The following is a 23,878-nucleotide window of genomic DNA, read 5'->3' as shown; positions in this document are numbered from 1 at the left end:
GTCGGCTTTTCTAAAATTTTGTTTATATTGTACTCTTAATTTGGCCCCCTCCCCCAAAATAGATAAAAAAAAAAAAAAACACTTCGAGAGACTTGTTATGATTATTTAAAAAATGAGAACTTCAAAGTGAAATTTGAGTGAACTTTGAGACCTGGCGTACTCCCTGCAAGTCGTGCGCAGACCCTTCGGGTTGACGCAACGCGTAGGACACAATTTAAGAGAGTCCACGTTTTTATGTTCCGTCTTTGGCAGAGCTTCCCAAACTTACGGGAAACAATGCCTCTTCTTAGGGACAGTGAGGACACGTCATCGACCAAACCCTCTGTTGCTGTGAATCACTTAGATTTTTTTTCAGGCTAGCACCCAAAAATAATTATCAACTTTGTCACCAAATAAATACAACTAGTTTTTAATTTGTGAGCCACTCCCCGCCCCATGACCGAGAACTAGTGGAATCGAGACGATCCTTGTAGATCCTACTTAAGAGTCCCATTTGAGCTGGGAATCCTGAACAACTTAACTACATCCTGTCCGTTGCTAACACCTCCCTCAGTTGGTTAGAATCCCCTGGTTTTGCAGTCTGAAGTTGAACAACGTAGCTATAGGGTTATAGAAAACTTACCTTTCCCCTTAACCCATTCAACTCCGATGACAAGATGTCTTGTCATTTGGTCAAATAAAACAAAAAATCATAAAACACCAAAATGTTTGATCAAACACCAGAAAAATACGACGTCAGTCCTCGCTTCGCTGCGAGCGAAGCGAGGATTGACGTCGTATTTTTCTGGTGTTTGATCAAACATTTTGGTGTTTTATGATTTTTTGTTTTATTTGACCAAATGACAAGACATCTTGTCATCGGAGTTGAATGGGTTAAGAACTAGTTCACTTACGACAGTTTCCAATTTCTTCATCCTCTAAACGTGCCGAATTCATCTTGGAATATTTTTCCCAATTTTGTTCTCTCTCTCTCTCTCTCTCTCTCTATATATATATATATAAAGTTGAGATGTTGTCTGTGACGAGCTCTTCGGTGATTAATCGTTGGAGTGACTGGTACCTCGCCGGACTCCGCAGACTCTTCCGTATTACAATTCCCTTTTGCTAGCTTTTGCTCATCTCCCGCTTCCATCCCAAGTCCGTCTTTGTGGTGCTTCACCAACAAGGGGACTGACTACAAATGAAATTGCAATGGATTACAACCCATCCATGACAGGGTCGGATGAGAGGGACAGAGAAAGAGAGAGAAAAAGAGGAGAGAGACACACCACCATGGGGTCACAGTGCAATGTAGTTCAGTTCGAAGCTTTAAGATTCGTTTAGATAAATACCAAAGCAATATCCTGTAATGACTGCCATTTATTTTCTTTTCTTTGTTTGTTATTGTCTGTTTATTATTTGCTTTTCATTTATTATTAGTTATCTGTCAATTTATCATTATTTACTATTGACCTTTTTTTTGTTATTCAATTATACCTATGCATTTATTTTATCTATATTATATCTTTATTTACTTTATTTATCATTATATCTTTTTTCGCATCCGACTTAGTTATGGACCAAAAGGTCTCCTGTCGGCATGCTCCGCCATTGTAATCCTTTGTAAAACTGTACTGTCATCCATCGCTCCTCTCCCTTGTTATTACTGTGTGTGTGTGTGTAGTGCAATTAGCCTATTTTTGTGGACATCTGCGTCGAGTAAACTATATACGGTGAGTACAGTATATAGAACACGCCCCCGGCATCTTCCCTCATAACATACGATCAACAGTGTCCCAGCTCTCTTGCTCCAACGAACCGAACGGCATTTATTTGTCGCGCCCGGTATTTACTACGTGGAAGCGTTCGGTCTCTGACCCAGCGTTTCTCAACCTCAGGGTTCCGGGGAACCCTGAGGTTCCGCAAAAGGTCCCTAAGGGTTCCGCGAGAACAAGTGAGACAAGCTAATGCACTTTTGATTTTATATTTAATTTCATATACGTAATACAATTAAACACGCACGACATATACTCTTGGTTATTGTAATAATGTAAAATAGACAACATCCTATCTAACCTATTACGATGAAAATAGAATGAGAAAGATATAGCTTATGTTTTTTTTTCTTTTTTTTTTGCGCAGGCGTTCCTAGAGACATGCAATTTATTTTAAAGGTTATGCAAGAGTAAAAATGTTGAGCAACGCTGACCTAACCTCTTCTGTACCTCATCATTTAAGGACCATGTCCCCGATCTCTACCTCGTTGTGATGTAGGATTCAGAGAGTCTGATCCTTTATCAGCCCGTAGACTTCCCTACCCTGAATGTTCAATATCCATCAAATCTGAAGAGATTAAACTGACATACGTTCTGCTCAACTGATCAAAATATGGCGATTTAATTCCCTAGTCTTCCTGATTAAATGGTCTATATTGTTCATATAACATTCAATTACGTCTTCTATGGTTTCCTATTTTTTCTATTCCTATTAATGTGCCAATTTTGCTATTTAAGCTAATATGAAAAGCGAGGTCAGGAGAATGTATCTGCCAACCTTATTCAGTTGTGTGTTAATCCCACCTTGATTAATGTCATCCTACCATACTCGGGGTACTTTCCAGGCTATCTACTCAACCGTGTTCCCACGCCACAAGGATCCACCATCGAGTATCCTTACCCTTGTTGTGCTAAACCTCCACTTGAAGGATGACCTCGAGGTAATCGCGTTGCGTGACGCAGGCACCAGGTCGGGGTGCGGCAGACTTCTATCGATCAAGCTGCACATTGCGTCAGAAATAGTCCAGAACTAATTAATTCCCTTGGCCCAGCTGTCCCTTGGTCCCTCTTCACACAAACACACTCCTGTCTGGGGCAGGTCATCACGAAGGAGCGGATAGGTAGGGCCTTCAGGCACAATAAATACAACTTTGACGTCACCCATTGGACACTGATACACTTTACAGATTGTGTTAAGACTAGTGCCACCTCACTCCACTGTACTGTGTGCGCGCGAGCGCTCACGTGCAAACGGGCCCTATACTTCGAAGCCCATCGTGGATTACTTCTCTCGGTTCAATCAAATCAGCCATCTTGAGTCCACTGCTGAACAAAGGCCTCCTTCATAGCATTCCATGAATCACACGACCGTGCCATCCTCTGCCACGTCACTCCTGCAAACTTCTCATCTCCATCAGAAATGTATACACACATTTTCCTATGCGAAATAATGTTCGCCTAAGCAAATTCTTTCTTTGGCTTTTGTAGACAAACATGCGCATAGAAAGAAGCGAATGCATGTTTAAGGCAAGATATTTGTTTTGCATACCTTTTAATGCTGGCCACCGTGCAATACTTTCCATCTGAGCCCTTCTCTTTCTTCCTGAGGATCCACAAAGGCACGGTCTACTCCCCCAAAAATGGCGGAAAATACATTTGCCAGTCCTTTATTCTTTTAATTTGTCCGTACAGTTTTGTATTGTGACATTACATTTCATAGTCCTCATATTTATCCTTCAGTCCAAACAAGTTCTTTCAGTAAATACAATTTCAGAATATTTGTTCAATTTAATTTTCAAATTAGTGTTTTTTTTTTTCCAAATACATTCATTTCATAAACTTCTATCTCAATTTCTCCCCAAAAGATCATTCGAGGAGTTGAGGGGTAAGGCGAAAGGAAAAACAGCATCTTTAATACATGTAACTTTATTATTTATCTATTGAATCACTCTCACAAAAATCAGAAAATAAAATTATTAGCAAACATGAAAAATTAACCATACATATATTATCTTTTTAAGTACGATGGAGAGCGTGGCATACCGCCATGGGTATATTTACTCCAAAATATGCTTTGTTCACGTCTTCTTCAGTTTTATTCTTTAATAATATGCATTATGGAAACATCAATAATAAAAATATATGGGAATACATTATCTTAATATGGAACTACGGTGTATGAATAGCAGGATTAAGGAAATTTATTTCGGGGGTGGGGTCAGATGGGGTGGGGGTTCTTGGGGGTAATCAACTTGGAGAAGGAAGATTAGGGAGGACTGTGGAGTTGTGGATTGAGGAAAGGTGGAGGAGGGGGAGTAGGTGGGAGCAAGAGGAGGAAGTCCACATTGCATTAGTCTTGTAAGCAGACCACACCAGTGCTAGACGACCAACGTCATCTAAGTACTTCGTATGAGGCGGGCACACCGTCGATCTACTTCGGGGGAGTGGCTGGAGGAAGGGGGGGGAAAGTGGGTGTCCCGTGTGACGAGAGGAGGAGCGGGAGTCATCTGGACCCACCCCAGGAGAGGCCGAATCAAAGCAGGGACCCACCCGAGGGCGAGCAGTGCCCACTGGCACCTTCCGGGGCGGCACAAAGACAAGTTCCTCTCGAGGTACGCGCCGATGAGCGTGCCAGTGGACAGTGGCCCTACACTCGTGGGGACCCACGTGAACAGCCTCCTTGAAGGGGTGACGGAGGGAGAAGGGCGGGGAGGGGGGGTGCACTCCAGCAGCGACCTTGGTTTTATATATATATACATATAAATATATACATACATATATATATATATATATATGTGTTGTATGCGAAGGAGGTAGGGCAGGGCGCGGGAGAGCTTGTCGAAGTAGAACTACAGTGTGCCCGAATACTTCCATTATTCCTTTGAGACATTTGAAGTACACAGCTGCTGCTGCTGCTGCTCTTGGGCACAGCTTCTGCAGTCCGCTGCTGCTGCTGCAGTATGGTACGCGATGTCGGAGAGTACGCAAGATGCAAGTGGCACATTGCCCTAGTACCAATAGTAGTACAAAATTATAGTACCTTAGACGAACAGTACATAGTCAACAGTACTTCTGAAGACAGGAGTACATTATAGAGACGAGATTATATCGCCACGTTACCCTACTAGCGAGAAAACTCAACACTCAAGCAATACACAAAAATAATATATATATATTTATATATTTATTCATATAATAAAAAAGTAGCAGTAGAGTGGCCATGGAGGTTGTTACGGAAACACAAAAAAGGGGTTGGCCGAGTAGCGCTCTAACAATCAAGGACAAACAGAATAATAATAATAATAATAATAATAATAAAGTCAACTCAACTCATAATGTGCAGATTCTGGGATGGGGGGGATTTGGCGGTGTGGAGGGGTGGAGTGGAGTAGGTGATGGGAGAAAGAAGGAGAAAGAGGAGGAGACGGAGGCAGGGGTGTATGGGAAGAACTACCAGATATTCATTTACAAGATCTAGTGGAACAAGCGTCAACAACAATACCGGGCGAGGAAGAGGAAGGGAATCGAGTTGAGGATGGCAAGAAAGTGGGAAGCACCATTGCCGGAGTTGTATTTGCTCCTAGAGGTGGGGGGGAGGAGGATGGGAAGGTTCTTGGCGAAAATCTTCGCGCGGCGGAGGTAGGTTCGGAGTGGAAGTAGGAAACTTAGAGGTGGTGGTGGTGGTACTTGGGGTGGGGGGGGTGGTGTGCCGGGCTGAGCTGGGTATGTGGGTGGGTGGGTATGTGGATGGGTGGGGGGGGGGGCCTCAATGTGGCGTGGTGGTGGCACGAAAGGGTGGCCTACGACCCCCAATGTCAACACGTAAACAAAAATATACATGTTTATATTTCTTTATATATATATATATATATATATATATATATATATACATGATAAATTCTTTAAAACAATAAAAAAAAAAACCAATGAATAAAATTAATAATAATAAAAAGTCTGAAGGGGGGTGGGTGGGTGGGTATTATGTGGGGGTCTGCAGGATCCCGGAGGTGACAGTATAGGTCGGGGGTGGGGCCGCGGAAAGGTCTCTCCCGGTCTCGGGAGAGCCCATCCGTGAAGTCGCCCCCCCCTCTCCCAGATCCAGTCCTCACACTCACAGGGCCAAGCACGTCCCAGTCACACCCGTATGCCCGTTGAAGTAAAGTAATAAATAAACTTAACTCTAATCTCAATAATAGCACTGTATATTTAGCACTAATTCTGCTAGCGGGTGGTAGTAATATTTAATAAGTAGAAGTTGTAGTAGTAGTAGTAGAAATTGTCAATATTATTATTATCATCGTTGTCGAGGTGGGAGGGCGGGTGTCGAGCACGGAGGAACAGCGGAACCTCGGCGGGCGGGAACGTGCCCTTCGCAGCTCGGGCGCGGCTCCTCCAGGAAAGAGGGTGGGAGGGAGGGGGGGCGCCCTTCCGTACAGCGCATATGCACCCACAACTGCAGTACAACCCGCGGCGGCGGGGCTGCTGCGGTCGTGGTGTACCTCACCACGGCCACCATGCAGACCGCCACGAACTGTCTGCTGAAGGAGAGCGATTAAGGCTGGACAGGGAGGGAGGGAGGGAGGGGCAAAAGCACCACCACCACCACCTACGACTGAACGCTCTCGAGTGCAGCACCCGGGCAACCTCTTGCTGAAACGAGTACAGAGGCTCAGGTGCGCGAGAGGGGATGGGGGGGGGGGCAGGGATATGGATGGCAGGGTTAGCTGTCGGTGCGATTTTGCCCGGACTGGATAGGGGGACGGGTGGGGGGGGGGGTGTAGTGTGGCGTCAAGGTATACTAGACGGTCAATGTGGAGGCAAGGAGGAAGACGAGGAGGGAGGAAAAGGAGGTGGAGGAAGAAAAGTGGAGGGGTACGGTTATGTGGATCAACTGGAGTATGAAGACCTCTCCCCCTGCGGGAGGGAGGGTCACAAAGAACAAGATTTAGCTCAGTGATATATTTTGGGGGGATGGGGAGAGCAGAGGCATAATGAGGCAAGCTTGGGGTAAGGGGAATGGGGGGGTGGGGGAGAACGAGACAAAGAAGGGGAGGAGCGGAAAAGGTTTGAGGGAGAAGATGGGGCTAACATGAAAATGGGTGTGAAGGAATGGAAGTGGAGAAAGGAGGGGAGGGAGGGAGAGGGGGAGGGAGGGAGAGGGGGAAGGAATGGGGAGGGGGAAGGGAGGGAGGGAGGGGCGGCTCGGCCCCGAGCACCGCGTGGCATGGTGCCGCGCACCGCCGAGCCACGCTCCGAGGAGCCCGCCCCATGACAAACACACAACCATAACTGTTGACACTAACTCTGCTACAAGACAATGAGTCCACTAATTACCGGAAACAAGAATAGGAAATACACAATGTATTCTATAGAGACCTAGGTCCACTCTAAATCACCGTCCTGTGTGTGGGATAATGAGCTGGGGGGGGTGGGGGGTCGAGCTCCGATCAGGCCGGCATGCGATCAGTAGTACCCACTGTACCTTATTGCTTTACGGGGGGTTGAAGAGTAGGCCGTACCAGACACGCACACGCATGCACACACATATACACAACACTGACGTTTTCCATCAGGCGAGGTCAAATCTCCCACCTCCCCCCTCCTTCCCCGAATCTGCTCAGTCCGGTGCCAAGTAGCACTCCAGGACCGGGGTTGGCGCCAACGCGATATCCCGGTCCAATACGAGTCTTTCTCGCACACACACACACACACACACACACACATACCACCGTTCTCACTCTCGCTAATACGCGAAACGTCTCTCTCTCTCTCGTGTACATGGTACACCTCTTCATTGGATGAAGCATGACGAGGCTCTGACCACGAGACATGGGTCGGTACTCCTGCGGGTTATCCACTTGTGCTGCGATTTTTTTTTTTTTTTCGAGTAGCTGAGCACTGGCGTTAACACAAAGTGTATATTCATATGATATATATGTATGTATATATGTACGTATAAAAAGTTATCCTTATATAAAAATAACACAAGGGGGAAAAATAAAATGTAATACGCTACTCAAATCACTTAGGAACATAAATCTAAACTTTACTACAAAAATAAAAACGAAGATGCACTTTGCGTCTAAAATAAAAACTTACCAAATTCAGTAATCATCATTATATACTATTGACAAAGTCTATATATATACACACACATACATATATAGTGTACGAAAAGAATCAAAATAAAAAGAGGAAACGAAAAGCCAAGACGACACTAAAATGCCCGCGCGTTGTACGGCACGTACGATCAACATGGAACCTCCTCACCCTCGTCAACAAAGACTTGCTTATCCCGTTTGTTTTGATTGAGTCTGGAGATATAACACATTGTCTTAATGCAACACACAAGCAGGGTAGGTGGGGGGTGGGGGGCCGGTCCCCCCTTTCCTTCCTCTCTCTCACTCCCCCCCCCCCACCCCACTCGAGGACAGGCCTTCAAGAACGCCCCACCGCCGCGATCTCACACGACATCGTAAGCCACCCCCCCAAAAAAAAAACCCATCCCCACCCACCGCACGTCCCCCCCTCCCCCAGGGGCCGGGAGTGCCTGGCTAGGACCTCTAGCCCAAGTGCCAGCCTCGGACCAGAGTCCAGCAATGTTGATGGTGTATGTGCATACACATTCACATACACGTGTAAGTACATATATATATATATATATACATACATTCACATATATTATGTATATGAATCGTGGCGGTTCCCTCGAGCATATGGGCGCCAGGGGAAAGGCAGCTTACCGGAGAACCGCAAAGGCGCGCGCGCGCGCTAGCAGGCAAGTGCGTGGGAACGGGCGGCTGTGCGCAGGTGGTGGGTAGGGGGGGGGGGGTCGTAGCCTTCCGAACCCAACTTTCCAAAGTGTGGGTCCTCACTCGAACCTGGGGGAACGGGGGTGAGGGGCTGGTGGATCTAATATATATATTTTTTTTGTTTTTGTTTTTTTAATATTTTTTATTTGTAATACAGGACTGACGACTTTAATATTTTTTTCTATGTATTTTTCATCTATTTTATACCAGCATTATAAAGAATATATTACCATAATTATAAATATTTATAACTACTGATGGCCAGAAATGGGAAAGTGAAGGATGTCGCACCCTGTGGACGCGCCTCTTTGGGGCGCCGCTTCTCGATCAAGGGCCGCAACAACAAACATGGCGGCCGCAATACTTCACTTCGACTTTTGGCAAACTCAGGGCAGTAGTGAGAGACACTGAGTGAGAGTATTTCTCAGGGCAGCAGTGAGAGAGTGAGTGAGTGAGTCAGTGAGAGTGAGAGAGGTTGAGATTGATGGAGGGGGAAAAAGGAGCGAGTTTTGCCCAATTCTGTCTGCGGGCTGTGTGACAACGTTTCTCGGCACCTAACGGCGCGCCGTGCACGGAGTGAGTTCATCCTTCAATTTCTACTAAGATAAGGCAACGATACAAAAGAGCACGAGAAGGGGGCCAAGAGTCTGGGATGCTGCTCTTTCCGGGACAAAAATACAGACCAACGCGAAAAACGTCTTCTGGAGGGAGGTGGAAAAAGGGGGAGGGAGGGAGGGAGGGGTTATACAACAAAATAAAGGATCATTGAGAGCACCTGAGACGAGAATTTGGACAATGACCTCCCTACGTCTTCGACCCAACACAAGACTCCCCTCCTAACCCAAGCCCTAGGAACCCCAACCCAACCCCGTGTGAGCGAGGAGGGAGAGGGGTTGGAGGGCAGGCTGGGTAAGGAGGGTGACGGCGGGTCTGAAGGAGTGTGAGGAGGTGCAAGAGGAGGAAGAGGAGGGGAGGGGAGGGCGTGCGTGGCTACGGACGAAGGTCTGTGTGGTGGAAGGCATGACGGGAGTTCAGGTGGTGGCGGTGCTGTCATGGAGCGGTAGGTGTTAGTAGGGTGTGTAGGTTACGGGTAAAAAATCAGGAAGGGGTGTTGGGAGGGGGAGTATTTGTATTTCGCCGCCGATAATTTAAACAGCGATTTTATCCTTAAGGACTCTATCGCGCGAGGGGATGGCAAGGGGGGAAGAGACATTAAGAAGGGTGATGGATGCGGAGTTGTGGGCGACATCCAAGCCTCTGGCACCGACTAATTCAAATACTGTGAAAATGATGTGTGAGCATCGAGAGGCCCTGATAGTCCCTGCTGCAACTTTAACTTTTTTTTTCTCTATCCCCTTCGTGACCTACACCTACGTAGTAGTAGTAGTTAAACAAGAAGATTTCTGTAGTTAAATCCATCTACTTATAACTCTGTTGTATTATTACTTGTTTTTGGAATATAGGAAAAAAAGATTAACTTTTTGTTTTTCGTTTCTCTCAGATCGTTGAGTATTGCTGGCATGTCCTCCTCTCCCAATCCTCTCTCTCTCTCTCTCTCTCCCGGAGGAGGAGGAGGAGGTGGCGCGCGGGCCTCGGCGCCACACGGGGGGGGCAGAGAGGCTAGTTTGTCGGGTCGGCGCCCAATCTGGGGTGAGTATACTCGTCCCGCCTCTGGCTTCGATCAATTGGGTTGCATTTCGCTTTTTTCATATATATATATATATAAACTTTTTTTTTGCTTTTTTAAAGAAGACCTGATACAAAGAACCCGATTCGTTTCCGGACACGACGCTTCTTTCACCGTCGTCGTTTTATCTCCATTTAAATATATCTTTTTTTTTCTTGCGGCAGAGATTAGTACAAGACCTTTTTTGTAATATCTGATATATATCCTAAATATAATATATTCATATATATATATATCAACACTATATATATATATATATAATATATGCATCAGCTGAAGACTTTATATTATAAACTTGTTGCATTTCTTTATTTTCTCAGTCCTGTCCATCTGGACAGGAGTAGATACTGGTGGTCGCTCCTATTTTAATAATGGTTGGTTGTGATGGAATTTGAAAAGATCCAAAGACGTCAGAAAGATGAGAATAAAACCTACACACACGTAAGATCTCGCCTTAAGGCCCTAGAGTTTGAGATATACAAAGTTATATGTCATAGAATATAGAGGCTATTATTATTATTATTATTATTATTATTTATTTATTATTATATTCATGGAACTTTCTTGTTAGATATGATGATTGTTTTTTAAATCTTTTTATATATTTTGTTTTTATACTTTTTTACATTCTCTCTCTACAGACTTGTGGGGTTTGGCGATGCAGTGCAAAGCGGCGACGGCGGCGCTGAATGCAGACGCCGTCGTAGGCGACCCAAAGTAAACGACACGAACTAAGGGCCCGGCCCTGCTACAGGAGGAGAGCCGCTCCTTGCCGGGCGACCCCGGCCGTCGGAAGGGGAGGGGTGGAGGAAGAGGGGGCGGGGTTGGTGGTTGGAGTAGCAAACCGGTCAGGCGCCAGCGTCAAGGGCAAGGGGGGCAAGCCGGGCCAGCGGGGTGGTGGGAAGGGGAAGGGGTCTGTTTCCCTGTCGTGTCAGTAGTGGTTCTGGGTGCCGTGGTCATGGGCGTTGAGATGGCTGTGGGGGTGTATTTAGTCTATATAGTGGGGCTATATCTGCCGTGGTTGTGACGGAAGGGTCTGCTGTGTGCGTGGCAGGTCCTGATATTCGTGTTTGCGATGGAGAAGTGGGCGGCGGGTGGGTGGGTGGGTGGGTGGGTAGGTGTGAAGGGCGAGATCAAGGAAGTGGGTGGATTGGGAGAGTGGGTGTGCGGCGCGGGCGGACCGGCCGGGGCAGGAGCGGTTCGACGGCGCGCGAGGCCCTTCTCCCCGGTAGCCCCGTCGGGCTCCGCCGACCACACCGTCCTGTGGATTGAGCAACAAAGAGCAGCACGCGCGCCCGACCTGTGACGCGGGCGGGCGCCGGGCGCCAAGTGGACCGGAGAGCCGACCGACAGTGGCAGACCGGGGCGAGGCTCGCCCGCCTGCTGGGCCGCACACCGCAGCAGCATGATGTCCAAGGGGGCCGCCCGTGCGTCGAGAGGGGCACGACGCCCCCGTCAACGGCACGGCGGCTCACGAGGGGTGTCTAGGGGCGTGGTTAGGTGAGTGGGGGGGAGGGTGAGCGAAGGAGATCTGGGCTACGGCAGGAGTTCTGCCTCGGCCGTACATCGGTTGACGCCTTTGCTGGCGGCTGCTGCTGCTGCTGCAGTAATAGTAGTAGTAAAGTAGCAAAGTAGTAGTAGTATATCGAGTTAATGATGTCATTTAGGCGTGCTGCTGCTGTTCAGCAGTCGAGAAGTGACGGCCTGGTTGCCTTGGGAGGTTAGCAATGCTACTACAAGTTTATTGCGATACATTGTGCCCGTACGCACAAGCGACACCTTCGTAGGGGCGAGGGCGGTTCGTGGCCAGCCAGCCAGCGTCGGGAGAAACGGACGGGCAGCGCCACGTCGTCGGACCTACGAGGGGCGCGTGGCTGCTGCTGCGCCCCTTTTTCGCTTCCCTGCGTCTAACGGTACCTGGGGAAGGCCAGTTCGAAGAAGCTTGTTAAAAGAATATTTTTGGTATTTTTTTTTTCCATTTAGCTATTTATCATCCTAAGTATACACTATGATTTTTATGAAAAATTACCATACAATATATACGGCGCTGTAGAAAAGTACAAAAAATAAACTTATTACGGATTAGAGTGCATAGGTTTTGTGAACTAACTTATGACGATGATGACAGTTGTTCAACTTCTACTGGAAGACCCATTGAACAAACCAACCGTTGACAAGGATTGCCGCCCGCCGCCGCCGCCGCAGCCGCCGCAGGAGCGCCGCGCCTCGCCTCGGTGCCGCAGCCGCCATTGTCGCCGCCGCCTCAGCCACAAACGACGCCGGTCGAGAGAAAACGACCATGACAACGACGCCGAAGTCAACGATAAGGTCGACATCGACGACGACGCCTGAGCTGGTGGAGGAGGAGGAGGTGGAGGAGAAGGAGAAGGAGGAGGAGGAAGAAGAGGAAAGTGGCGACAACGGCAGCGACAGCAAGAGCAGCGGTGGGTTGTTCAGCGTTGGTGACGTCAGGCTTGCGGCGTCGCCATGCCGCGCCTGCTGAAGTGGGGTTAGGATGAAGGATGGGAGATGGGCGACGGCAACGGCGACGGCGACGGCAGCGACGACGACAGCGACCACGACGACGACGACGACGGCGACAGCGGCGGCAGCAGCAGCACCCCGCCGCCGAGCCGAGGTGCTTTAAGAAAGAAATCTCGGCCTTTGGAGCAGAAACACACAGATTGCCGAACGGAACTGAAGTTGTCCATTTGCCGTCCAGGCACCGACAGACCGACCGAGCGAGCGAGCGGCGGTCGGTCAACGGCTACTGCCAGCCGGCAACACAAAAACATGATAGCAGCTTCAGCTCGTTAGTAAAAAACAGAAAAATTAAGTTCCTTTCTCCTGCACACACGTACACGTAATACATTGACAGAATACCTACACTACAGCATTCTGAGGTTCTCAGAAATCCGTATAGAAATAAAGTAATAAAAATAATTTCTTAGATCACTCAATCTAGGCTACACAAACAAAGTACGATAAATTTTCTCTAATAAATCATATATATTAAAATAGATATATGAAAAACTACTTAAACTTTTATCTTTTGTAAATATTAATTAAGTTGTGCTCTATGAAAGATACACAGGCATGGCCGAGGGCGGGCAGCGCGCAATGGAGCGCGGCAGGGCGTGGCGTTGCTCGGCGCGACGCGGCGCGGCGAAGCGCGCACGCCGCGTGCGACGGCTCTTGCTAGTTAATAAAGAATCTAATAGGAGTTGACAGCGCTCTCCTCTCCCGCTAGTACGTTCGTAGCAGTCGCCGACTGCAGCAGCAGCAGCGGCGGCGGCGGCGGCAGCAGCAGCAAGTGCAGCGATGCGCGGACGTTTAGGCGACAAGACAGGTCGCCGGGCCGGCCGCTCTGCGCGCGCGCGGGTCGCGGGGTGCCCGCCTTCAGCCAGCCATTATCATATAAAATCCATACAATTCCCAAGCAAACACTGATATTCTATGATACAGAGGAGCAGGGTGAGAATCGGAAGGGACTAACGAAGATGGGTTGTCAGACTTCAGTTTCCAGAGCGATGACGGTTATATACTGATTAGAATTATAGAGAAATCCACACTTTCGGGTCCTCAACAGCTGACTGTTGTCCAAAAAACACGATCAAATAGCTACTGTAAAGAGTGAGAATGCATGTTGGTATAGGATACAATCATGACCGCATAGGCATCCCTCCTAAGGGCGGCGGCGTGACCAGCTGCAGCAGATGGTGTGATGGTGGTAGTAGTAGTGGTGGTGGTGGTTGTTTGTTGTTGTAGTAGTAGTGGTGGTGGTGTAGTAGTAGTGGTGGTGGTGTAGTTGTGGTGGTGGTGGTACTGGTGACGGTGGTGGTGGTCCGCCTACGGGTGAGGAGGGACGCCTCCGCGGACTACATCAACAACACAGTCCTTCAGCTCACAACACCTCGCGGCTACCTGGCCGCCAGGCGGGGCCGGGGCGCGGCGCCAAGGCAAGGCAAGGGGGGCGGGGGTGGGGGGGGCGAGATAAAGAAGGGAAGTTGGCGAGGGAAGGGGGTCAGGGAGAGAGGTGGAGGGCAGCGCCACCCTCCTCCTCCACCGCTGCGGAGGACACCCTCGACCCCTGATGCCACCACGACCTTTGCAATATACAATATCCCTTGTCACTTCCCCCAGCAGGGTCGAGGGCTGCACCGGCAGGAGGACACGAGGAGGGTGTCCGGGGGCGGGGCCCTGGTGAGCACTGGATTCCGGGTCGAGGGGTAGGGAACTGGAAAAAAAAGGGGGGGGGGAAGGGTAGGACGGGGCGCCGCGCCCCTACACAGGGGCGCACCACCTGCGACGTAGGCCCCTCAAGTCGTAAGAAACAAACATTATCACAAAAGGCATTGATAATTAAATATATTGGAAATTAAAAAATTGGTCTAGAATACTGATTTTCTTCACTATACAAAATAAAGTTTCCATCTTTTCATCATAGTTACATTTAGTAATAAATGAGCAAGAACTTAGTTAAGCACTATGACTAAGGTAATATCACTGTATTGCTTTCATTACGTCCGTGTACAAGCTTGGGGGGGATGGCTGAGTGGGGAGCAGCGAAGGGGGGAGGGGGCGTCCTGCGAGGGTTGGAGTGGGTGGGGAGTGTGGGGAGGTGGCTGCGGCTGCGGCTGCGGCGGCGACGGCGGCGGCACTGCCTACTGCGGGGAAGGGTTGGGGGTACAGGAGACCAGGAAGTTGAGGGTGTTCTTGGGACGCAAGGCACGACAATCGTTCCATGGCTTCTTGTTGTAGTGATCCTCAAGCTAAGACTCGAGGCGGACGTCACGTCGTGAGCCCCGGGGTGACGACGGCGGCGGAGGAAGGAGGACAATCTCCTCTGCCCGTGTGCCTGCTTCAGGAAGCGGTCTCATCACATCGGCGAGTGGTCTAGGTTCAGGAAAAGGGTGGGGAGAAGGGAGTAGAACATCGTGTTGAAGGGCGTGGCGGCGGTGCAGGTGCCGCGACGGGCGGCAGCAGAAGCAGGCGCAGAAGAAGAAACAGACGCGGCGGCACGAGTTTCTTAGCGTCAACAATTTCGAGGTTGGGTTCAGCTACCCTAATGCCACCTTTGACTTGACTCCTGCCGACCGACACATCACGCCTGCTCCTGCTGCTGGCGCCGCCACCCTCACCGCCGCCGCCGCCGCCGCTGCCGCCGTCGCAGCACCAGCCGACCCTTGCGGTACAGCAGGCAGCACCGCTTTCAGCATCACAAGGCGAGTAGCTTCTGAAGGATAGGAGAGTATTTGGCGTTTCTTCGAAGAGGTGGGGCGAGACATGAAAACTCGGCGGGGGCACACTTGAGTGCTGCCCGGTGGAGGAGGAGGAGGAAGAGGAGAAGAAGGAGGCCGAGGCGGAGGGAGACGAGGTGTACGTGTGTGTATGGGAAGGGGAGGGGATGAAATCGAGGGAGGACGCTTGTCGGTGTTGGGGTGAAGGGGGGGGGGTGTTAATGCATGGCGACGGACAAAAGGAGGAAACGCAGAAGTCCACGGGTCGCGTTAGGCCCTGTCACGAGCCACCTGCCGATATGTTGTATTCGTTGTAGGGCGCGGGGCGGGCGGGGCACAAAGGGCGGCCAGCTCCTCCTGGTGGCGGGTCGCAAAGAAGGCGCGGCCATTGGGCACAGTGCATGTATATACAGCGCGGCCAGAACTGCGCCGGGTGGGTAGCCTAGACTTCTGGTGTCGAGTGTGACCTTGGAAGGTCGAGATGACGAGGGAGTGTTGATGACGGTATGGAGGGGTCATGAAAAAGGACTCTGCGTTGGGGAGCGGGACTGGAGTGAGGATGGGGGTGGGGTGGGGGTGGGGGCAATGCGTCATCCCCATACGGCAACGGCGAGTGCGACGTGATGTGCTACAGCAGCAGCAGCAGCAAGTTCTCTGTCCTGGCATTGGTGCCACCTGCTGTACCGGCACCCCGGCGTGGTGCCACTGCCGGTCCCGTCCCCAGGAGGAGTTTGTCCAAAGAGGAGTTAGAATAGGTGGTGGGAGGAGGGAGAAGGAGAGATCTCTTAGGTCGGGGTGCACAAGCTTCCCCCTGGCAGTTGGTCAGCAAGTCCCCCTCGGGGTTTGGGGATCCTCAAGGGTGACCCATCTATCACAGCCTGAATACAGCTGTTTTCCACAGTGACTTGAGGGACTCCCAGGCTGGGCGAGGCTGCTTACGAGCGAGACGCTGCACTAGCGATGGCGACGAAGACGACGACGACGATGACGATGACGACGGTGGCGGCGGCTTTGACGACGGCAATGGAGACGACGAAGTTACGCCGAGATCAACGGGACGGGCAGTCCCGATTGCTCCTCCAATATATATATATATATATATATATATATATATATATATATAATGTATGTATGTATGTATATACATTTATATATACATATAAAACACAAAGGGGGCAATTCATCGAACGCGCCTTGGCCCTCCTGCCCAGCCCAGTCAGCAAGCAGGAACATACTCACTCTATTTCAGGACTATTAAATACAATTGAAAAAGAGAACTTCTCGTTATATATAATAATAATAATAATAATAATAATAATAATAAAACACAATCCCCATTCTAGAATCAATAAAAATTCTTGATTGACTTCTTCTTTCTTGAAATAATACTCTTGAAATCTGCAGACTCGGGGCGACTAATAATACAAGCAGATGTGGGTGGTGGTGGTAGTAGTAACAGTAGTAATAAAATAGTAGTAGTAGTAGTAGTAGTCGTAGTAGTAGTAGTAGACGTAGTGTGGCACAAGGCCCTTAAACACTGCACGTCTCTCCACGGTTACATTACAATGGATCCGTGTGTACAATGTGTTTTGATTGATTGTGGAGGCGACGGGCTGGGCGGTGGGGGTTGGGGGTGTGGGGGTCGAGATCGGGAGAGGCGCCGTTCAGTGGGGGGGGGGACCCCGTTCGACATGTTGGACAGCGGCGCCGAGTGCGTTGACGAGCGGGTTGGTGGGCGTCGAGGATGATGGTGGTGGTGGGTTCGGGAGGGGGAGTTTCGGAGTTTGCAGCAACAACAACAACAACAACTTGCTGTAGTTTACGAGAAGATGCGGATGGCCTGCGTCACCTTCTGGTGGCAGATGGGGCAGTCGCCGGACTCCTCCTTCAGCTTGTTGGCGCAGTCCAGGCAGAAGAGGTTGTGGCCACAGGGCACGAGGGCGGCCACCACCTCCGCCTCGCAACAGGTGACGCACCTCTTCTCGCTCTCTCGCCCCTGCTGCTGCTGGGGGCTCGCTGTGCCCGACGAGGACGAGATCCCCGGGCCTCCGGCGGTGGAAAAGCCGCTGGGTCCTCCACTGCCGCCGACGGTGCTGGGCCCCGAGGTGACAGTCACGACCTGCTGGTGCTGAGAGATGGGCGTCTGCAGGTCGGGCGTGGAGGAGGGGGATGAGGAGGAGGTGGAGGAGGTGAGCGCCCCGAGTCCGGTCGTAAGCGCCGATATCGAGGCGAGGGAGGCCGAGAGGCCGGGGGCTGGGTCGGAGCTGATGCGCCTCGCGGGTGGGTGGCCCTCGAGCGTGGGTGAGAGGCGGGACGAGGGCGGGGACGCCCCGGAGACCGAGGAGGAACGCCGCGTCAGGGAGGAGATGGTCGAACTCAGCGAGGAACTCGAGCTGACTGTCGAGGTGAGCGAGGTGCCGAGCGAGCGGCCCAGGTCCCCCCAGATGCTGGAGGGTGCCGGATCGAAGGACGGGGAAGAGCCGATGGAGGACCCAAGGGACCCGAGGCCCTCGTCCACGCCGTAGAGGCTCCCGCCGAGGCCGGACCCGATCCCCGAGCCGACGTCAGTGCTGCCCATCTTGCTGGTGGCTACGGTGCCGTTCGTCGTGCCATTGGTGTAGGGGAAGAGGGAGGTCGCGTCCAGGGCCGCCCCCGCGCCCGCCCCCGCCTTAGTCGTGCCGCTCATCAGCGCCGCCGTCGTGTCGTTCCCCAGCAGGTTCCCGAAGGTCGTGTTAAGTTCGTTGAGCTGGTTGAGGGAAGAGAGGTTGAGCCCGTTGAGGGTCGCGTTCAGGGTATTGTTGAGGCCCGTGATACTCCCGCCGCCGCCTCCGCCGCCGCCACCGCCGCCCCCGGTGCCCCCAAGCCCGTTAAGAGCACCGCCAGCGCCGCCTGTGTTCATGCCGTTGAGTGACGAGAGGCCGTTCATCGAATTGACTGAGTTGAGCTTGTACAGGGAGGCCATCAGGTCTGACGAAGGAGGAAAGAGGTTGTCGAGCCCGTGCGACGACGCGCTCGAGGGCGGGAACTCGTGGGGCCTGTCCTCCTGGTCCAGGAGGCCCCCCGTCCTCATGGCGATGTGCGCCTCGATCTCCTTCCGCGCCTGCTCCACCGACTCCGGCAGGCCCGTCACCTCGAAGACGGGCTCCTTGTCCCGCGAAGGCGTGACGATGTACGTGTGGGTCTGTTGCTGGATCCGCTTGATGGTGGCGCCCTTGGGCCCCACCACCAGTCCCACCACGCGGTAGGGCACGCGCACCTGGATGGTCACCTGACCAGGCACGTTAGACGGCGGGCCGGGGGCCATCGAGCCGTTCAGGTTGTTCTTCCTGCAAGCGCGGATCTGGCTGAAGTGCTCCGCCGCCGACAGGATCTCCCGCTTCGCCATCCCAACGTCTTCCTTGCGACCTGTGGGGAGGGGAGGAGGAGGAGGAGGAGGAGGAAGGGATGGAGGGGAAACGGGGGGGGGGGGTGAAGAACAGGCATTCCAGCGACGATGTAGGGGAGGTGGGAGGGGAAGAGGAGCGGGAGAAAGAAGGTAGGAAAAGTCATTAGTTTCACGAAATAATGGTTAAAACTAAAGCTAATATTATATATTCCAACTATCACAAATTGACGGCTAAAGTGTCAGAGTATAAAGTTCATAACTCAGAGTAAAGCCAAGGTCTAAAAGATAATTCATCTCAATACTCCATGCAACAGCCTAGTCCAAACATCACAACAAATATCAACTTGGGGCCCCAACTCTACATACTATCCGTTCTGGTTCTGCTAGTTACTACCACTACAATTATCTGGTTCTGCTAGTTACTATCACTACTACCACTACCACAATATGGTTCTGCTAGTTACTACCACCACCACCACTACCACTATATGGTTAAGAAAACTGATACAATGATACAGGCAGACCACGTCCTGATGTGCTTCCCTCGCACGGTTACTCTCTCTCTCTCTCTCTCTCTCTCTCTCTCGCACACGCACACACACACACACACACACACACACACACACACACACACAGGCAACGCAGATGACAGGACAACCTGAAATGAAAGCACCTGAAGTAAACCCACGATTCAGCCAAAGGGCTTAATCAACAACGAAGCAAAGCTTCCTGGACAACTTACGGACGAGGTGGGCAAAACGAGACAATGGCAGAAAAACACCCGAGGATCTGGGTAAGTACACACACACACACACACACACACACACACACACACACACACACACACACACTCGCTCGCTGCAGCAAATCACACAACGCTCACGGGACTTGGGAGTCACGTGTTTGATCGTTCAACAACGATAAGAGTTCAAAATGCGTGCGTGCGTGTGCAAGTGAGAGGGAAGAGAATTGTTATGTGGTTCTTCAAACGAATTATGAGAGTCGAGTGCTCACTCGCAAGAACCCTGCCCACTGATACGTTTATCAAAAGTTCTATTGCCAGGAGCCCAAACGAAGGTCACAGAAAGCAGGAGACATTTGTAACCAGTTGCATCGTGGTCGACATCTCTCTTGTCTACGTCCACAGCACAGCTACACATAAATCTTGAAACACCTTAGCGAGGTGCGGTCGGGTTCGTATTTCGAAACAAATGCATTTCTGTCCAAGATGTCTGACCACGGAGCTACTGGAATGGGGAAGTGTCTGCGGGGCGAGAGGTGTGGTCCCTGAGACGATTTCTTACCTACTCCCCACCCCGACCCGTTACCGAAGAATTCCTGAAATTGTTACTTCTCAGAAGCCACGAGAAGAATTGGATCCACCTGATATGGAAGAATGAAGGCCGTGCCTTCCTAACACACTTTTGATAAGGCTAAACCACCTTGGTACCGGGTAGGACTCTTGGCACCTCCCACCCGCCAACCCCAACTACGGGAAGCCAATGGGGGATTGGGATTCCTGGCTTCTTCCTTGAACGACCCGTATTTCCTCGGCTACATGCAAATTCCTAACTGGACGCTAACTTTCACGTTAAATCCTCGCGTCCCTAGCTTAGTTCTGCTTTCAGATCTTAAATACATTTCCCAACACGACCGTGGTCCATTGGTCCACGTTGACGGTGTTTCTTTGTACTTTATCCCTTTCCTTCGTTTTCACTTGCTAAGCGGGGGCTATTCTGCAAAATAAGAGTCAATTTATTCTTCCGTAATTCGAGACAGCGTCTCTTACAACAAACGCTCTGGTGACAAACCCTTCACCCTGACTATAAGTTTTGCGCATACGATCTGCTAGCGGCATGAGCATTAAACAACTCCCGGTTTCACCTTTGCATGTGCACCTGATACCAATTCACCCTGTGGCCCAAAACAAAGCTTGCTGATACCGGAACAAGTGTGGCCGGGCCGTGAGAACAGATTGGCAGGTCCACGGCCCATATGACGTCACGAACTCCGTTGCTCCGCCCCGACCCGGCGGGTACGCGCTGCGAGGGCAGAGTGAGCTGACTTGGCATTTGTAGATTGACCTTGGAAATACAACTGTGTGTTCAAGTGAACAGAACGTTTCATCGTACTAACAGATGCGTATATGTGCTTGTCGTGAGTGTGTGTATTCCATATCCTTTCTGCATTCGAGTCCCGGCCTCTTAGACTACATAGAGCCAATTTTCATGCATGTTCCAGTTTGTAGCTGGATGCTTTTCACAACATCCCGGCAGTAGAAAATAGACTTGTATTAAAAACTTTATTCGAGTTATGATACTAGGTTATTTGTAATACGATTTTATGTTGAATCTGTACATTTTAAGATGTGCCTTGGACACAATGAACGGAGCCTCCGTTTACATCGACCCATGACCCGCATGACCGGGAAGACTGAATCTAACCAGGAACTTAACCAATTGCGCTATCAAGAGGAATAGCGCAATTGGTTAAGTCACTGTCCATTTGTTATGTATGTGCTAGGTTCGAGTCCACATCTCGACAGTGTATCAATTTCCGAATATGCTTCCATCGAGCTCCATGTTAGTCACGATCGTGTTTGTAAGGAATTAAAATGGAAAAAAGTTAATGTGGTCGATAGGATGGTAACACACACACACACACACACACACACACGAACAAAGATTGTCCAAACTAGAACTAACAACCCTGGAACAAAGAAGAGAAAGATGACATCTACTGGCCATTTACCGAATCATGAAAGGTATGGAGGTCATTGATAGAGAAGATTTATTGAAGTGGGACAGAGGAAAAAGAAGAGGACACGAAAAATTCAAAAAGGATAGTTATAGAAGACATCTGAAAAAGAATAGTTTCCACACAGAGTGGTGGATGTCTGGAACAAATTGGACGAAACATTAACGTGTGCAAACACCATACAAGAATTTAAAAACAAATTAGATGCTGAGAGATACAAGGACGGGTCACTACGAGCATTAGCTCCCCTTCCCGTATAATACAAATATGTAAACACACACACACACACACACACACACACACACACACACACCGGTCCGAGTTCGAATCCCGCCCAAGGCTGAAATAATTTCAGTATCGTTGCGCTGCGAGCCGTTACTACAACTCTCGTGGGCGGGGAGGTAGGTGTGTGTGTGTGTGTGTGTGTGTGTGTGTGTGTGTGTGTGTGTGTGTGTGTGTGTGTGTGTGTGTGTGAGGTCACAGCATTACCCATGGTTCGGCCATACATGAGCTCTGAGCTCTCTTCCGGGAGGATAAAAAAAAAGTATCGATCAAGAGTCCAACACATGATCCAAGACAATGGTGAATCACATACACACGAACATGCAACAATTACCATGCGGTGCTACAATATTACAGTGAAAGCTCTTCAAGATGGAAAGATTGTGCGTCAAGTTACCTGTGACGACGAAGACGGGCTCTTCACCCCGGACTGGAGTCTTGATATAAGTGTTTGTCTTGGCTCTCAGCGCCTTTATCTTGCAACCTGGTGGGGACAGAGAGAAAGAGCGTTGTTAGTAAGGCTGTATACACACCGAACAATACGTTACCCATTTCCCCTTACAGGGAGTATACAAACGCACACACACCAAGGTACAGACCACCACTAAGGATTAAGGTACAATGTTTCAGGAAATACACGCTTCTGGTGATTTTCCCCCTGAATGTCTTTTATATATAATATTTCTCATTTCACTTTCAGCTGAATGGAAGAGATAAACCAGCCATGTACGGAGGTATTTTGGTCATGTCTACCGCTACTCGACCATACGACAACAACGGCTATTATGTATATCTACAACACCTACATAAAGAACTACCATAATACATGTTCTACTTAGAAGGATAACTAAAGAGGACCTGCTGAGGGAAGGTCGGTCCCCTCCGCTCTGCAAACTAAGGACGGGGGTCGTCGACCAGCGGGCAAATGGCTCGTCAGTTACAATTGTCGTTAGGTTCCTTTCGTCCATCAAACCGACGTGGTTCCCGCGGCCTGTCCTACTCCCAAGGGGACCCTGCGTACCTGTGGGTCCTTGAACCACTTTGGCTCAGTGTCGGCGCCTGGCTCCTCAGGGGGTGGGGGGGATGTGGAGATATTTTCGTGAAGTGTAGATGGCCACTGTCCAGTGAACCAAGGGAATGAGGAAGAGGAGGAGGAAAGAGGAAGAAGAAAGATGAGGAGGAGGAAAGATGAGGAGGAGGAAAGAGGATGAAAGGAAAAGGATCGAAGGAGGAATAGGAAGAAAGAGGAGGAAAGGAAAAAGAAAACGTGGGTGAAGAGGGGGAGGAAAACGAGGAGGAAGGAGAAAGAAAACGGGGGTGAAGAGAAGACGACAAGCAAGTAGCGGAACCTCGCAGATACGAGTCCTCTCTACCCCAAATGCTCTCTTCCGGGGCCTCGCTGTAGGGCTTCACGCTACTGCCGCATCCATTCTCCGTGCGGATCCTCCCCCCTCCCCGGCTGATCACTCGTTTACTCCTGCGGCGGAGGCTCGTCCTTCACACCCTCAATGGATTTCATCTCACGTCGGCGGAAACTCTCACCTTCCTCTTCCTGATGCTACTATCACTCCATATCCTCATCTGAAACTGTGACGGTCCTCCACACAAACCCTCATTCGCTTCAGCCCGGTTATACCCTTTACCTACAATTAAAACACACACACACACACACTGACTCGGTGGCGCGGTTGGTAGAGTCCCCGACTGTCACTACGGCGGTCCGGGTTCGAATTCTGCCCAGGGCTGAAATAATTTCAGTATCGCTGCGCTTCGAGTCGTTACTCCAACTCTCGTGAGTGGGGAGGTGTGTGTGTGTGCGCGCGCGCGCGTGTGTAAGGTCACAGCATTGCCCATAGATCGGTCAGACTAGCTCTGAGCTCTCTTCCGGGAGGTTAATAACTACCGATCAAGAATCTAACACGTGATCCAAGACAATGATGAATCACACACACATATCACCT

General features: G+C 50.3%; 1 protein-coding gene across 2 annotated transcripts in view; it reads right to left on the bottom strand.

The window, feature by feature from the left end:
• Window positions 1-3,664: 3,664 nt before the first annotated feature.
• LOC143022218 (RNA-binding E3 ubiquitin-protein ligase MEX3C-like) overlaps window positions 3,665-23,878 on the bottom strand; it is a 161,127-nt gene continuing 140,913 nt past the window's right edge. For both annotated transcript variants that reach the window (XM_076180326.1, XM_076180327.1), the window contains exons 2-3: window positions 22,315-22,401; window positions 3,665-18,898 (exon numbers count right to left, since the gene is read on the bottom strand). In XM_076180326.1, coding sequence (XP_076036441.1) covers window positions 17,313-18,898; window positions 22,315-22,401 — 1,673 coding nt within the window. In that variant the 3' untranslated portion in view covers window positions 3,665-17,312. The remainder of the gene's footprint in view (window positions 18,899-22,314; window positions 22,402-23,878) is intronic.

Source organism: Oratosquilla oratoria, chromosome 44 (genome assembly GCF_046742065.1).
Source record: "Oratosquilla oratoria isolate Oo_2021 chromosome 44, ASM4674206v1, whole genome shotgun sequence".
Lineage (NCBI taxonomy): Eukaryota > Metazoa > Arthropoda > Malacostraca > Stomatopoda > Squillidae > Oratosquilla > Oratosquilla oratoria.
This window is presented reverse-complemented; position numbering and strand designations above follow the sequence as displayed.